The sequence below is a fragment of the Simochromis diagramma genome, unplaced genomic scaffold (assembly GCF_900408965.1).
Source record: "Simochromis diagramma unplaced genomic scaffold, fSimDia1.1 OVJJ01000646.1, whole genome shotgun sequence".
Taxonomy (NCBI): domain Eukaryota; kingdom Metazoa; phylum Chordata; class Actinopteri; order Cichliformes; family Cichlidae; genus Simochromis; species Simochromis diagramma.
The window spans coordinates 7239267-7253347 of NW_024387279.1; the positions used below are offsets into that span (position 1 = coordinate 7239267).

General features: G+C 39.5%; 1 protein-coding gene and 5 non-coding genes across 7 annotated transcripts in view; 2 read left to right on the plus strand and 4 right to left on the minus strand.

Moving 5' to 3' along the window:
- Positions 1-40: 40 nt before the first annotated feature.
- LOC120715881 (store-operated calcium entry regulator STIMATE-like) overlaps positions 41-14081 on the minus strand; it is a 21736-nt gene continuing 7695 nt past the window's right edge. The window contains exons 7-11 of one of the 2 annotated variants that reach the window (XM_040003128.1): positions 12477-12554; positions 10315-10458; positions 5091-5198; positions 1127-1250; positions 41-400 (exon numbers count right to left, since the gene is read on the minus strand). In XM_040003128.1, the coding sequence (XP_039859062.1) occupies positions 285-400; positions 1127-1250; positions 5091-5198; positions 10315-10458; positions 12477-12554 (570 nt within the window). In that variant the 3' untranslated portion in view covers positions 41-284. Of the gene's footprint in view, positions 401-1126; positions 1251-1352; positions 1516-5090; positions 5199-10314; positions 10459-12476; positions 12555-14081 lie in introns of those variants that run through there. The other variant, XM_040003127.1, reaches the window with a different exon arrangement.
- On the plus strand, positions 874-945 carry trnae-cuc. The gene has a single exon. It is a non-coding gene; the product is annotated as a tRNA-Glu (tRNA).
- Positions 2960-3031, plus strand: trnae-cuc. The gene has a single exon. It is a non-coding gene; the product is annotated as a tRNA-Glu (tRNA).
- trnar-acg lies at positions 5959-6031 on the minus strand. The gene has a single exon. It is a non-coding gene; the product is annotated as a tRNA-Arg (tRNA).
- On the minus strand, positions 6906-6978 carry trnar-acg. The gene has a single exon. It is a non-coding gene; the product is annotated as a tRNA-Arg (tRNA).
- On the minus strand, positions 7720-7792 carry trnar-acg. The gene has a single exon. It is a non-coding gene; the product is annotated as a tRNA-Arg (tRNA).

Consider the following 14081-nt stretch of genomic DNA (forward strand, 5'->3'; position numbering starts at 1 on the left):
AATAAGCAGATTATAATATGTTGAAATAAAAGTCTTAAGGTTGCTTGTCACAGTGAGAGTTTATTTAGGAAAATGCTGAACACAAGTAAAAAAAACAAACATTTTTTTCACAATATATAATCATAGCAATGAACCACATTCATCTGTCTTCAATTAATCCTTCTTAAATTTTTCATTAAAGCAGGAAGAAGCACACACTTAAAAGTCTCTGAGTCTGAAGCACAAAGCTAACAGTGTGCATGTTCATCCTGTGCTATTTGTTTGGTTTTAGGTTGCAGTGTGCTTCACTTGCTGAACACACTGGCTCCAGGAGCTTTGGCAGATGTGGGCTGGTCAAGCACGGTCTCCTTTCCTGTCCTCACACCACTGAACACAGATGGAGCAACTTTGCCCGCGCGTTCTGATCACAGAACGAGACAGAGACACAAGACACGTCAGAAAAACACTCTCTATTTGTGGCACTTCCTCGATTCATAGTTGAGAATTTGACATTCAAAATTTTAATCAGGCACTTCTTAGTACCAGGCAACAACCCCAAAGGAATACTAATCATTCAACGTCATGTCCAAGTAAGCTGCTATTAAAACTATATCAGACTATGAGGTGTTTGGAGTGTGGACATCTAGTACACTTATATGGATGTGAATGTGTGCAATGTTCGTGAGATAGTGCTGTCGTAGGACTTGGTTTTTTTTTCTGTATTTACTTCTTCATAGAGTCCAATGTCAATGTTTGAAGAAGCTATAAAATGTCCCTCCACTCACTCCGACAGAAACCATTGGTGATTTATTATCAAGAAAACTACCCGAAACACGGGGAACTCGTCGTCAGTGTGTCCTTTAAAAGTGATACATGTTTGTGTAGCTGTAGCTCTCCCTGGTGGTCTAGTGGTTAGGATTCGGCGCTCTCACCGCCGCGGCCCGGGTTCGATTCCCGGTCAGGGAACTTGTTTTTTTTTTTTTTTTTTTTTTATATAAAATATAAATCGGACACGAATACAACACAAAGTCAGCTAGGCTGTTTTTACGAGATATACAGTCATGTTTACGGTCTATGCGCCCATGAGTTCATACTTGTTATTCCAGGAAGACATAATGCCTTTGCAGACAGCAAAGACTTTACTCACCACACTCCACCATGACCTCATAGGTCTTACTCTTAACCTCGCCCTTCAGTCCCAGTTTACTGCGGGCTCCTTTGAGGTCCTCCTCCTTCATCGGTGGGCGCTTCTTCTTTTTTACCTCGCCTGGCTACAGTAAAGAAAATAAGGGCAAATAAAACGTATGTGACTCTCTGGTTAAGCGTGGATTCATTGTGTATTCATTTGCTGTATGTGAGGTGATGTAACGTACCTGTGACATGGCTGTTAGAGTTGGTGCTCTGATCCCGCAGACAGTGTAATTGATTTGTTGGTTGTTATTCTGTTGTGTGTGTGTGTCTGTCCCCCAGACATTATATATAGTCCTGTGTCAGCCTGCAGTGAGTCAGTCAGGCCCCCCCTGCCATCGGTTCCACTGCCTGTTGTCACAGTGTATTATTAGGTGTGACGTGAAGGATAGTACAGCTGGAATGGGGCTCCCATCGTTAACGATAAGCTTACAGGCCAACAGCTGACAATTTCAAGACACAACAGGAGTGGCAGAAGGCTACACCTCCTCCTCCGGTTAACCCTGCACTCACATCCTCTTTTGAAAATGTCTCTGTAGGGCTTTGCACTTTGCACCACATTAAACTAGTGATCACCACCCAGCAGTACCGCCTTGTAGAGCCAGTTCTTGGGAATCTGCTTACTCAGTTCTATAACTTGATTTAGGCAAGAGGATGTTTCTTGTTGGGATGTCATAAAAAGCATTTTCAGCTAGTTAACCATCAAAATAAGGGCTGGACCAGTAAGAGCCGCCCAAATGTCAATCTGGACCAGTTGTGTTTTCAGTACGCATTCTCTGCCAAATCTGTCCGTATGGACCATTAGGACTTAATATCATGTTACTTTATGCACTCGATCCGGATTGTTTTAAATGCGTTTACACTTTTCTTTTTAGCCTGGAACAAGTAAGCAAACAGTTCAGGCACTATTACTCATTAGACTTGGCATCAGTGTTTAAATTCAAGGTGTGAGCTGTGGGATCATGGAAACACAGACTCATCACTGTTTTAACTCAGTGACACACAGTAAGACTCGTTACTGTTTGTATGTGATTGTTACCCATTTAGAGCAGTCAAAGCAGTTATAGGACTTTTAGCCATCATTTGGATTACCCGTTTGTGCAGATGATGATTATGAGGATTATTAAGACTTTTCCCAGTGCGATGTTTAGAGCATCTCATTACGCATGTATGTTTATGCTGGCCCGTTAAATATATCCTTCACCCTTAAACAACTGGCTTGGAGCTCCATCATCAGCATTTAAAACCACAACACTTAAAATATCAAACACAACAAATTATATGTTTTTGAGCAGAACATGGTACTTACAGTAAAAGTAATAAATAGACAAAAAGTCTTAGACAAAGAGACAAAAGGTGCCTTTTAAATTAAGCTGTTGATCCAACATGTCGTGAACTTTAAAGAGCCCCTAAGAATGGCTCCTGATGCTTAATTACTGCATGTGTATTTGCTGAAAGCAGATCTATTTCTGGGAACACAATCATTACCGGTCGACTCTGATAAGGAAAGCGTTACCCCTAGTGGTAAACAGCAAGCAATCCCCACAATTAAAGAGATGCTGAAATCATCACCGTGTTGTAATTTTGTTGTATAAACATGGCATTAAAAAAACAAAACAAAACAAATGCAGATATCAATGAATATCTTTGAATCTCACTTTTATAAAATAAATACAAAGTTTAAAAGTCAAGGTATGAAAAACAGTTTTGGGATGAACATCATCCCCCCCTTTGTTTTTTTAACATAAATGCGTTTACACATTTTATGAGGTCACACCGTGGTCCCTTTCAATCCCTGGTGGTCTAGTGGTTAGGATTCGGCGCTCTCACCGCCGCGGCCCGGGTTCGATTCCCGGTCAGGGAACACCTTTTCTCTGCCACAACAGAAAGGTAATCCACTACTTTCATTCTGTATCATACCGTTTATTTGAAAAGCATTTATATGATAACTTATTTCCATCAGATGTTGTTCATGAAGTAGATTAAGCTCCGCAAAATACTAAAGCCCTCTTTGTCCTAGTTCAGCTGACAGTTACCATGACTTCTGCACTGTCCCGTACTTTCCCCTTTTTAAAAATGCACACAGTCTTTCCTTCTTTACCAACATGCCAAAAACATCAGAATGAAATCATCAGCAGCACCGTAATCATTGTAGTTTAAGTCACGCCTTTTACTTTAAACAGGACCAGCAGTCACACATATATTCAGCACATGCCAGTTTATATACACACTAGTGTGTGCGTGTTAAATCACACACACAAGCACACCCTTTCTCTCAGCTGCCTGGTCTGCACTTACTGTTTACAGTTTAGAGGTCTATGTACGTCACATTCTTAAGATTAGAGCCTGCTGGATGGTGCTTCATGCCTGAGGGGTGTACTACAAAGTGAGATTAGTGGTTTAGAAAACTATGTTGAGCTTAAACTCAGAGTTTTGTGTCACTAATGTGACTCCATTACTGGACAGGAGCAGGTTATGTTCTGAGTTTCAGTTTAAAAATGAGCAGAAGTCTCACATTTTCACTTACAGCATGTGTTAAGCGCAATGTAGATTCTATGCTAGGGGAATGTATTTCATTTGTGCAAGTTGTTAAGCTGTATCTTAATAAACCACTGAATGAAGTTCCACATTTTTACTGGAATGTGCATGTACTAATAAGATGATACTAACACAAAGAAAGCCTGGCTGTGTTAAAACTGTCTTCGTAGTATACCCCTCTGGAGATCTCGAGCTCTGCTTAAAACAGTCAAAGAAAACAAAACCGAACCAAAACCAAAAATAAAAAGACTGCTGGTAATTTAACTCAGGCACATTGTTGGAACTACAAAACAAAAACACAACAATAACAAAGGAAAAAAACAAAACAAAAAAACCCACACATTAGAACAGGGAAAGGCAAAAGCTGAGGAAAATGGGAAATTGTGCAAGAACCTGTTCCCATATTTACTGAAAAAACACTTTTGGGATGAGCATACTCACCTTTTTTGGCCCGAAAGTAAAACACTCAAAACTTAAAAAAAAAGAAAAAAAAAAAAAAAAAAGTACATTCAAGGACTAAAACATACAGTCAGAGCACATCAGTAAAAGAGTCAGACATGTTGCAGTCGTTTGCTTACAGAAAAAACAGTGGCTGAGCTGACATTAGAAGGATGCTGCAGTGCAGCGCTTGCAGTCTTACAGGTTCAACAGTTCAAAAGAGACTTCAGATGTCTTTGTTAAAAGAAATGGAAGATTGCTGCAAGGATTAATGTGCTCCATTCAACTAATGTAACATCACGTACAAGATATACGGTAGAGTCAATACAGTGATTCAAAACCTGACGTAACGCTCCTCTTAAAGTTAAAGGGTGTGCAATTGTACACACCGTCACAGACACACGTATAACACGGGCCATGGTGGGGCATCTACATGTGACGACAACAGGACAGACGTTAACGTGGAATGAACACAAGGAATACATCTTTTTTTTTGTTTGCTCATTTTAGTTTGTTTGTTTTGGGGGGAGGGGGGTGCACTTCGGAAGGATATCAAATGTAACCTAGTACATCGTATTTGGCTCTGCTGGAGCCAGTTCAGTTTTCCCATTACATTAAGGATTTAACAGTAACTTCACTCATTGTTTTTCCCAGTGTCCTGAAACACAACACTCACATCATGAGAGCCATGTTTAAAATAAACAATGATAAAAAAAAAAAAAAAAAAAAAAAAAACAAAAGAAAGAAAAATGGTCGACTGCTAAAAAAAAAAAAAAGTTCATATAGCTGTCCTCCAGGAGCCAATGGTAAAGGAGCTTCAGATACAGTGTATTATTTTGTAATTGAAGGTCACTGATTGAAGGCAATATCACACAATCTGTAGGGGAATGGGGAAATGTATGCAGACTTTTTGATCCTAACAGTAAAGCTAGGCACGCAGGTCAGACAGGGATCCCCATGCGAAGCTTCTTCTTTTTCACCATCTTCACACCAGTGAGTCGACGGACATCGTCTTCATCAGACTCATCCATTTCGTCATCTGCAGAGAAAAGGATCTGAGGAAAACGAAGGAGAGACAGAGATATATCAGACCTCAAAGGTTAGACGAGGTTAACGGTTACATTTAAAAAACAAACAAACAAACAAAAACAAGAAAAAAAAAAGATCCACGATGACTGCCATCATCATTATCATGTTGACTCCCAGGTGCACTGTTTACTCTAAAGTGCTTGATCACACAATGGAGATAAACACAGAAATATTTATTTTTATATTTGCCCTCCAGATGTTTTAGAGCCCGTTCCCATAAAAGCACAATCACATTCCAATCTAGCCTCACAACCTCATTGCTGATGTAGCTTTTTTTGTTTTTAACCTTGCTCAAAAAATTACATGAAAAGAAAGTCTGTGGGGGTGGGGGGGGCAGAGTAAAGCACATAAACCTAACAAAGAAGACCTCCCACATAAAACTCGAGCTCCCAAATGAGCATAATATGAAAGCATGATAGCATAATTTTATATTGTCTAATATTCTCACTAAAAAAAAAAAAAAGTGGGAATGACTGTTTTATTTTACAAACTAACAAAATCTAAAGTAATAGCATAACTTAATACATGAAAAGATCACAAGCCAGCGAGGAGTCGAATTAAAGTTTCACTTAACAACTGTGTAAAAAGCCAATACATGTCTGCATCATTTCATAATCAACCCCTGCTAATTTTGTATTTTAACATGTGGAAAAGGAAATAAAAAAAAAGAAAGACTTTACTGAGTACTACTGTCAATGTAACCCCAGAAAGAAAAAAGAAAAGTTACGAGCCAGCCAGGAGTCGAACCTAGAATCTTCTGATCCGTAGTCAGACGCGTTATCCATTGCGCCACTGGCCCCATGGTTCAACCACTGTGGCCCATCCCCCACAGTTGTGCCCTGGGTGCAAGGTCCACGTGTAGCAGCAACACTTTCTCAGAAAGGGAAGCTAAACTGCACTGCTGTGACCTTTCATGCTTTCAAAATCCATTTGATGTTGTTTCACAATGTAAACACATCCTAACAGAAGCTGGAGTAAACACTACTTCACAAATAAATAGGAGGGAAAAGATGACTGCGTTAAAGGGGACAAGAAACGCTAGACATTAACAGCCAATTAATTAAAACTCATTGTTGCAGCAAAGACAGCACAAATGTGATCCCCTTAAACTGATTTTTGGTTTTAGTGTCTTTATTTTCCTCTGAGTTATTGATTCTGTTACATCCATGTCAGTGGTTGAGAGCAGTGCTCTATTGTGTAAATTAGCCTTTATATGTGCAGTGTTTCAGGTCCCCTTTAAGGAGAGTTGTTGTATTTTTCATAAAGAGGAATTTGGAGAGTGATTAAATACTGGACTTGTGGAGGTCTGTGCAACCTCATTAATATAACTATAGTTATTAATAATTACATCTGTGACTGTTAACTGAACTGCACTGTTGCTCATTTGCACACCATGTAGTAACTGCCCACATTTGTTCATGTCGGTTTATGCTCAATATTGTGGTCACAAAATGCCCTAAAATCTCTCCACAGAAAAGGTTACAAACTCCTGAATCCTAAAAGCTAGTTATTGTAGCTTTATTTAATGAAGTTATGCTGTAATTTTACTATAGCGTTAAGTAGGTCAGAGAAAATGTATTCATAGTATGACTGTTCTCATCTTATGCAAGAATAACAATAATTGCTTCTATTATTTCAACCAAATCAAAGCAACCCAGAAAATAAAACATATACGAGCCAGCCAGGAGTCGAACCTAGAATCTTCTGATCCGTAGTCAGACGCGTTATCCATTGCGCCACTGGCCCGCAGTGGAATGCAGTGCCCCCCTACAGGAATACATGCGTCTTACTACAGCTCAGCCCATCCCCCACAGTCTATTGCTCTGCTGACTGCATGTGGTATTCAACAGCAACACACAAGAAGAAGGAAGTAACACAAAGCTTGCGTTTGTCAACGCTGCATGACTGCTACAGTGTTCAAATGCCTCAAAAGTAAGCCTGATATTGCTTTGAGATTGAACATACATACATCAAATATATACAAATCTGTAACACTGCACATGAACTTATAAACAACCACCAATTTTACAGGCCAAAAATCATTTCAATCAAAGGATAATAATATGTGTATTGATTTCTGAGTCCTTGCTAAGATAACATGAAAATAATAATACGCATTTATACTCTGCCCTACTCTACTTGGACCAGCTGGTTGTTGACTTTGTGGCATGTTTCTAACAGCAAAGTTGCTGAGTGCCCTCTGATGAACAAACATTGCAAAGACTATTTCTCCCATGTATCCTTTACTTTACTTTTTAAATTTTAATTTAACAACTGTTTAAAATGCTACACCCTGTCTGGATCATTTCATTTTCCTAATCAACACCTGCTAAGGAAACAAGAACACTGCCGCCCCCCCCTCAAAAAAAAAAAAAAAAAAAAAAACTTCCAGCAAGGGACAACAGTCACTGAGTACTACTGTCAATCTAACACCAAAAAGAAAAGAGAAAGAGAAGAAAAAAAAAAAAAAAAAGAAAAAAAAACCTACGAGCCAGCCAGGAGTCGAACCTAGAATCTTCTGATCCGTAGTCAGACGCGTTATCCATTGCGCCACTGGCCCGCTGCAGAATGAAGGAGCCGCCTACACAAATATGTGTGTGTCCAAAACGGTTAACCCATCCCCCACAATTCTGTGGTATAGTAACAGCATGTGCTCCAAAGACAGCAGCACACAAACACGATGTATATATAACAGAATAGTTAAGTGTGATCAGCATAACAGTATAAAATTCCAGAAAATCTAGGGACTATCTCATCAACTTTATTTATAAAGCACTTTAAAACAACCACAGCTGACACAAAGTGCTGTACATTGGAACTGTAAAATAAAATTACAAGAGATATAAATAAAAAACAAATAAAAGAAGAGTGAAATCGTTAGTTTCTCTTTTAATTGAAGTAGTTATTTAATTAAGTCTCACTGAGGTTAAAAGCCAAGGAATAAAAGTGGGTTTTAAGACGTGATTTAAAAGTGGACAGTGAAGGGGCCTCTCTAACATGCATGGGCAAATTATTCCATAATTTTGGAGCCACAATAGAGAAGGCCCCGTCCCCTCTGAGCTTCCTCCTGGATCTCGGTACCTCCAGGAGTAGCTGGTCAGCTGACCTGAGAGACCGACAGGGTATTGTGGGTATGTGGGGATGAAGAAGCTCAGAGAGGTAAGGCGGGGCAAGACTGTGAAGGCATTTAAAAACAAACATAAGAATTTTAAAATTAACTCTAAAAGACACAGGCAGCCAGTGCAGAGAGGCCAGCACAGGGGTTATATGCTCTCTTTTTCGAGTTCCTCTTAGGAGTCGTGCAGCGGCATTTTGAACCAGCTGCAGACGTGAGAGCAATGACTGACTGACCCCCACATAAAGTGAGTTACAGTAGTCCAGGCGGGAAGAAATAAAAGCATGGATCACTGTTTCAAGGTGCTGCCTCGAAAGAAAAGATTTTACTCTTGCCAGTCGCCTTAAATGATAAAAACTGGACTTCACCACTGCTCTGATTTGGTTGTCCAATTTAAAATCACTGTCCAACTTAAAACCAAGGTCAGTAACAATAGATTTAAAATAGACTTCCAGGGATCCTAAAACAACAGAGGAGGACTCACAGGGACAACTGGGTCCAAACACCAACACTTCTGTTTTCTTTTCATTAAAATTTAAAAAGTTTAGAGCCAACCAAGCTTTAATGTCATCTAGACATGTCAAGAGAGGTTTTATGGAGATGCCATCCTATCTGTCCTAACATTTGAAAAATGTTATTGAATGAATGGTGAATGAATACTGTGTGTGTGGAGAAGAGATATGTAAACACTAGTTTACCAGCTATAAAGTAAACCACTAGTTAGAGGACCACAGTAGCACTGAAACATTTACTGTGTAAATGTCCTGAACAAAAAAATCATTATACACACACTTTATTGTACTCTGTTGCTTCCATATATGACTTATTGTCTAGAGATATGGGGTAATACATATAAAACGAACACTCTTCCTATTTTCAAGTTACAAAAAAGAGCTATAAGAATTATAAACCAATCAAACTATATAGAACCAACTAACATTTTGTTTATTAATCTGAATACCCAGAAATTTTATGATTTAGTTGAATATAAAATGGCACAGATAATGTATAAAGCACAAAATAACTTGCTTTGCCCCAGTACTCAGAAGCTGTTCAAAGTCAGAGAGAGTCAATATGACTTAAGGGGAACAGATTTCTTTAAAAAAAAACAAGATAAGGACAAATATAAAGCAGAGATGTGTTTCTGTTAGAGGAGTTAACCTGTGGAATAGTTATGACAGTGATTTTAAAAAGGTGTAGTTCATTTTCCTTGTTTAAAAATAGAGTATTAGAAAAATATATATATCAAGAATGAAAAGAGCAAAAAAAAAACCAAACTCTTGATTCTTTTGCTTTGATGTAGTTATTTATCTTGTTTGTTTGTTTTGTTTTTGCTTTGTTTTATTCTTTGCTTCGAGCCCTCCCATATGGAAAAGATATATATAAATCTTATAAAGTTTGTATCTGTCTTGTGTGAAACTTGTATGAAAAGCATATAAGTGTGAAAACAGATATAAGATCCCTTGAAAAATTATATAATGAAACTTGTGTTTTGGATACTTACTAAAACAATGTATGAAAGTAATGCGAAAGTGGCCACTTTCATGAGTAAATCATGTAAGCCTTATATGATTTACTCATGAAAGTGGCCACTTTCATGAGTAATCACATATAAGTTTTTACTATTTCTTTTCCGTATGGGCTGTGTACAGGAGCTGCATGCAAAAAGATCTTTTGTTAAAAGGGTTGGGGTAATAAGCAAATGCTTCAGCCAATACCTTTTGATTAGCCTTGTCTCGTGCTTTCTTGCTTTGTGGTAATCTTTTTTCTGTCTTCACTGAGATATTTGAATGCTAATCAATAAAAATCAAATCAATCAAAAAATGCGATGTAGGTTTGAGTGAGTGAGTGAGTGAGTGAGTGAGTGAGTGAGTGAGAGAGAGAGAGAGAGAGAGACTGAAGAAATGAAAATGGTATGTGTCAGTTGAATCTGTCTCCTTTAGCATTAGCTTTCCAGTTAAACTTACCTCTGACTCCGAGTCATCATGGGAAAGAGCTCTTCTGTATCGCACCTTGCCGTTCCCCCGTGAGTCCTCTTCCCTCTCTTCAAGCTTTGCTTTTGTCCTGTGCTTCTTCATTAGGAAATTATCTACTACCCAGAACATTAGGGCCTATGTGACACAGAAAATACAGGTGGATGATTTTTCTACAGAACTGATTCAAGCGGTTTTTAAAAATCCACCAAAACTAGAGAAACAGCTTTTACCTTTGTGTGCATGCAATACAATGGGCACTGATGATTTTGGTAACCAATGACAATGTCTCACTGCACGTTAGTGACACAATATTATCGCAGTACTTCACTCACTTCATTCATGTAATTGTGACTTGTAACATTTTTTGATTTGTTGAGTAACATACAGTGGGGCAAAAAAGTATTTAGTCAGCCACCGATTGTGCAAGTTCCCCCACTTAAAATGATGACAGAGGTCAGTAATCTGCACCAGAGGTACACTTCAACTGTGAGAGACAGAATGTGAAAAAAAAAAAATCCATGAATTCACATGGTAGGATTTGTAAAGAATTTATTCGTAAATTAGGGTGGAAAATAAGTATTTGGTCACCTCAAACATGGAAAATCTCTGGCTCTCACAGACCTGTAACGTCTTCTGTAAGACGCTTTTCTGTCCCCCACTCGTTACCTGTATGAATGGCACCTGTTTGAACTCATCATCTGTATAAAAGACATCTGTCCACAGCCTCAAACAGTCAGACTCCAAACTCCGCCATGGCCAAGACCAAAGAGCTTTCGAAGGACACCAGGAAAAGTATTGTAGACCTGCACCAGACTGGGAAGAGTGAATCTACAATAGGCAAGCAGCTTGGTGTGAAAAAATCAACTGTGGGAGCAATCATCAGAAAATGGAAGACATACAAGACCACTGATAATCTCCCTCAATCTGGGGCTCCACGCAAGATCTCACCCCGTGGGGTCAAAATGATCATGAGAACGGTGAGCAAAGATCCCAGAACCACACGGGGGGACCTGGTGAATGACCTGCAGAGAGCTGGGACCAAAGTAACAAAGGTCACCATCAGTAACACACTACAACGGCAGGGAATCAAATCCCGCAGTGCCAGACGTGTTCCGCTGCTGAAGCCAGTGCATGTCCAGGCCCGTCTGAAGTTTGCCAGAGAGCACATGGATGATACAGCAGAGGATTGGGAGAATGTCATGTGGTCAGATGAAACCAAAGTAGAACTTTTTGGTATAAACTCAACTCGTCGTGTTTGGAGGAAGAAGAATACTGAGTTGCATCCCAAGAACACCATACCTACTGTGAAGCATGGGGGTGGAAACATCATGCTATGGGGCTGTTTTTCTGCCAAGGGGACAGGACGACTGATCCGTGTTAAGGACAGAATGAATGGGGCCATGTATCGTGAGATTTTGAGCCAAAACCTCCTTCCATCAGTGAGAACTTTGAAGATGAAACGAGGCTGGGTCTTCCAACATGACAATGATCCAAAACACACCGCCCGGGCAACAAAGGAGTGGCTCCGTAAGAAGCATTTGAAAGTCCTGGAGTGGCCGAGCCAGTCTCCAGACCTCAACCCCATAGAAAATCTGTGGCGGGAGTTGAAAGTCCGTGTTGCTCAGCGACAGCCCCAAAACATCACTGCTCTTGAGAAGATCTGCATGGAGGAATGGGCCAAAATACCAGCTACTGTGTGTGCAAACCTGGTAAAGACCTATAGTAAACGTTTGATCTCTGTTATTGCCAACAAAGGTTATGTTACAAAGTATTGAGTTGTATTTTTGTTATTGACCAAATACTTATTTTCCACCCTGAGTTACGAATAAATTCTTTACAAATCCTACCATGTGAATTCATGGATTTTTTTTTTTCACATTCTGTCTCTCACAGTTGAAGTGTACCTCTGGTGCAAATTACTGACCTCTGTCATCATTTTAGGTGGGGGAACTTGCACAATCGGTGGCTGACTAAATACTTTTTTGCCCCACTGTACATTGTGATTTATCACATTGTTTCAACTACAAACTAGGTCCTCAAATTAAACAATTTTTCTCCCACCCCTGCTAGACATGTAATATTGGTTTTGCAGGAGATGTAAAATTCAGACAAAAAAAAGAAAGAAAAGAAAGATAAGATAAGGGCAGACTTACATTTACGAAGAACGGAACGATGAGCATAACGATGGCCAGTTCCAGGGCAGGATTGTGTATAGGCTTGAGGAGTGCCAGCTGCCACACAAACAAACACAACAAGCACAAATATAATGTTGCACTTAGTGACAGCATTAACTTTTGATGGTTAAACATGCAGCCCATAATATTATTGTACACTGACAATATTATAGTCTTAAATGGGGTCGGGACGGGTCTGTCATATTCAAGCGAAATAGAAGCAAATATAAGCAAATGTGCAGCATTTAAGAAAACAAGCTGAATGGAAAACAGCTGCTGCAAATACAAAGGAAAGAAAGAGGAAAGCTGGCAAATCTGCAGACTGTATAGTATGCATAGATAGGCATCAATGAGGCATCATCCTTGTGCTGTAAATCGCGGTTACTACAATTACAGCAGTATTACCGTTAAATTAACGTGTTGCAGATAAACAACCTTTTATTTCTATTTTTTTTTAGCTGTAATCCCGTGGTTTTAGACCATTATTTCACGCACAGACTAAAATGAAAATTACTGTTACTTTAACCGGACACAAAACCACAGAACTACTAAATTTTTTTTAAAATAAAAGAGGCGAAGACGCCAAAAGATGCTCTCCCACCTTGGATGTGCTCTGCTAGCTAGCACGTTAACGCTGCTGTTATTCGGTGAAAACTGGAGGAGAGGCCACATTTTTACCTCACTGCCGTAACGACACTTCACTCTGAAGGCTTTTTTTTTTTCTTTCCCGACAAGAAGAACTTTTCTACCCATGTATAGAAGTTGTCAACGACCGACGCTCATAGTGAGACGAGGGAAAGGCGGATCCCGCACGTAATTTGCGTAGCTTACGTAGTCACCGCATGGCCTGAGGTGCGTTCATCCCGCCACAATTGCTAAAGTACAGCACAACAAACTGTTTTGGGCATGAAAAAACTGTCTCTGGAGGCCCAGTGGTTAGGAATTAATGCTTTCAGTGCCCCTGGATCAAGTCCAGCAGGGGAATGAATGCAATAGTTTCTCAATTAAATGCAAGCTACACCCTGGGCCAGGAACAACTGCTGCTCACACCACACAGACTCTGAAAACATCTGCAGAGCCAACAAAGGTAGTACTGAAGAACCCAGAGTGAAGTTAAACCCGAGTGTACACTAACCCCAGTCAAGCTGCCAGAGGCTGACCTTCAGCAGGTAACAAACACAGTGATGGATTACAGACTCTTTTTCTAATGCTGCAATATTAAAATCACAGTTAAGTGCTCTTTGGACAACTTGCTTGGCTGTCAGCTTTGTGCTCATACTGAAACACCCAAAGAAAGATGCTGTGTCCTCATCATTTGTGAGATTAATTTAATTATTAAATGGTAATTATGTAAGTGTATTTCTCAATGTGAAAGTAAAACTGTTAGTAGCATAACAAAATACCTTCTCCAGGGAGTACTTAAAAATATAAATCATTACTTACAAATGCTTTTGAGTAATGACTCAGAAAATGCTGTTTAAGTGTGCCTTATTGTATACACAGTGATGTAGGACCAAGGTTATTATTGTTAAATATAACTAAATAAAACCTGAAACTAGATCGGAAACCCCCCCCCCCAAACAT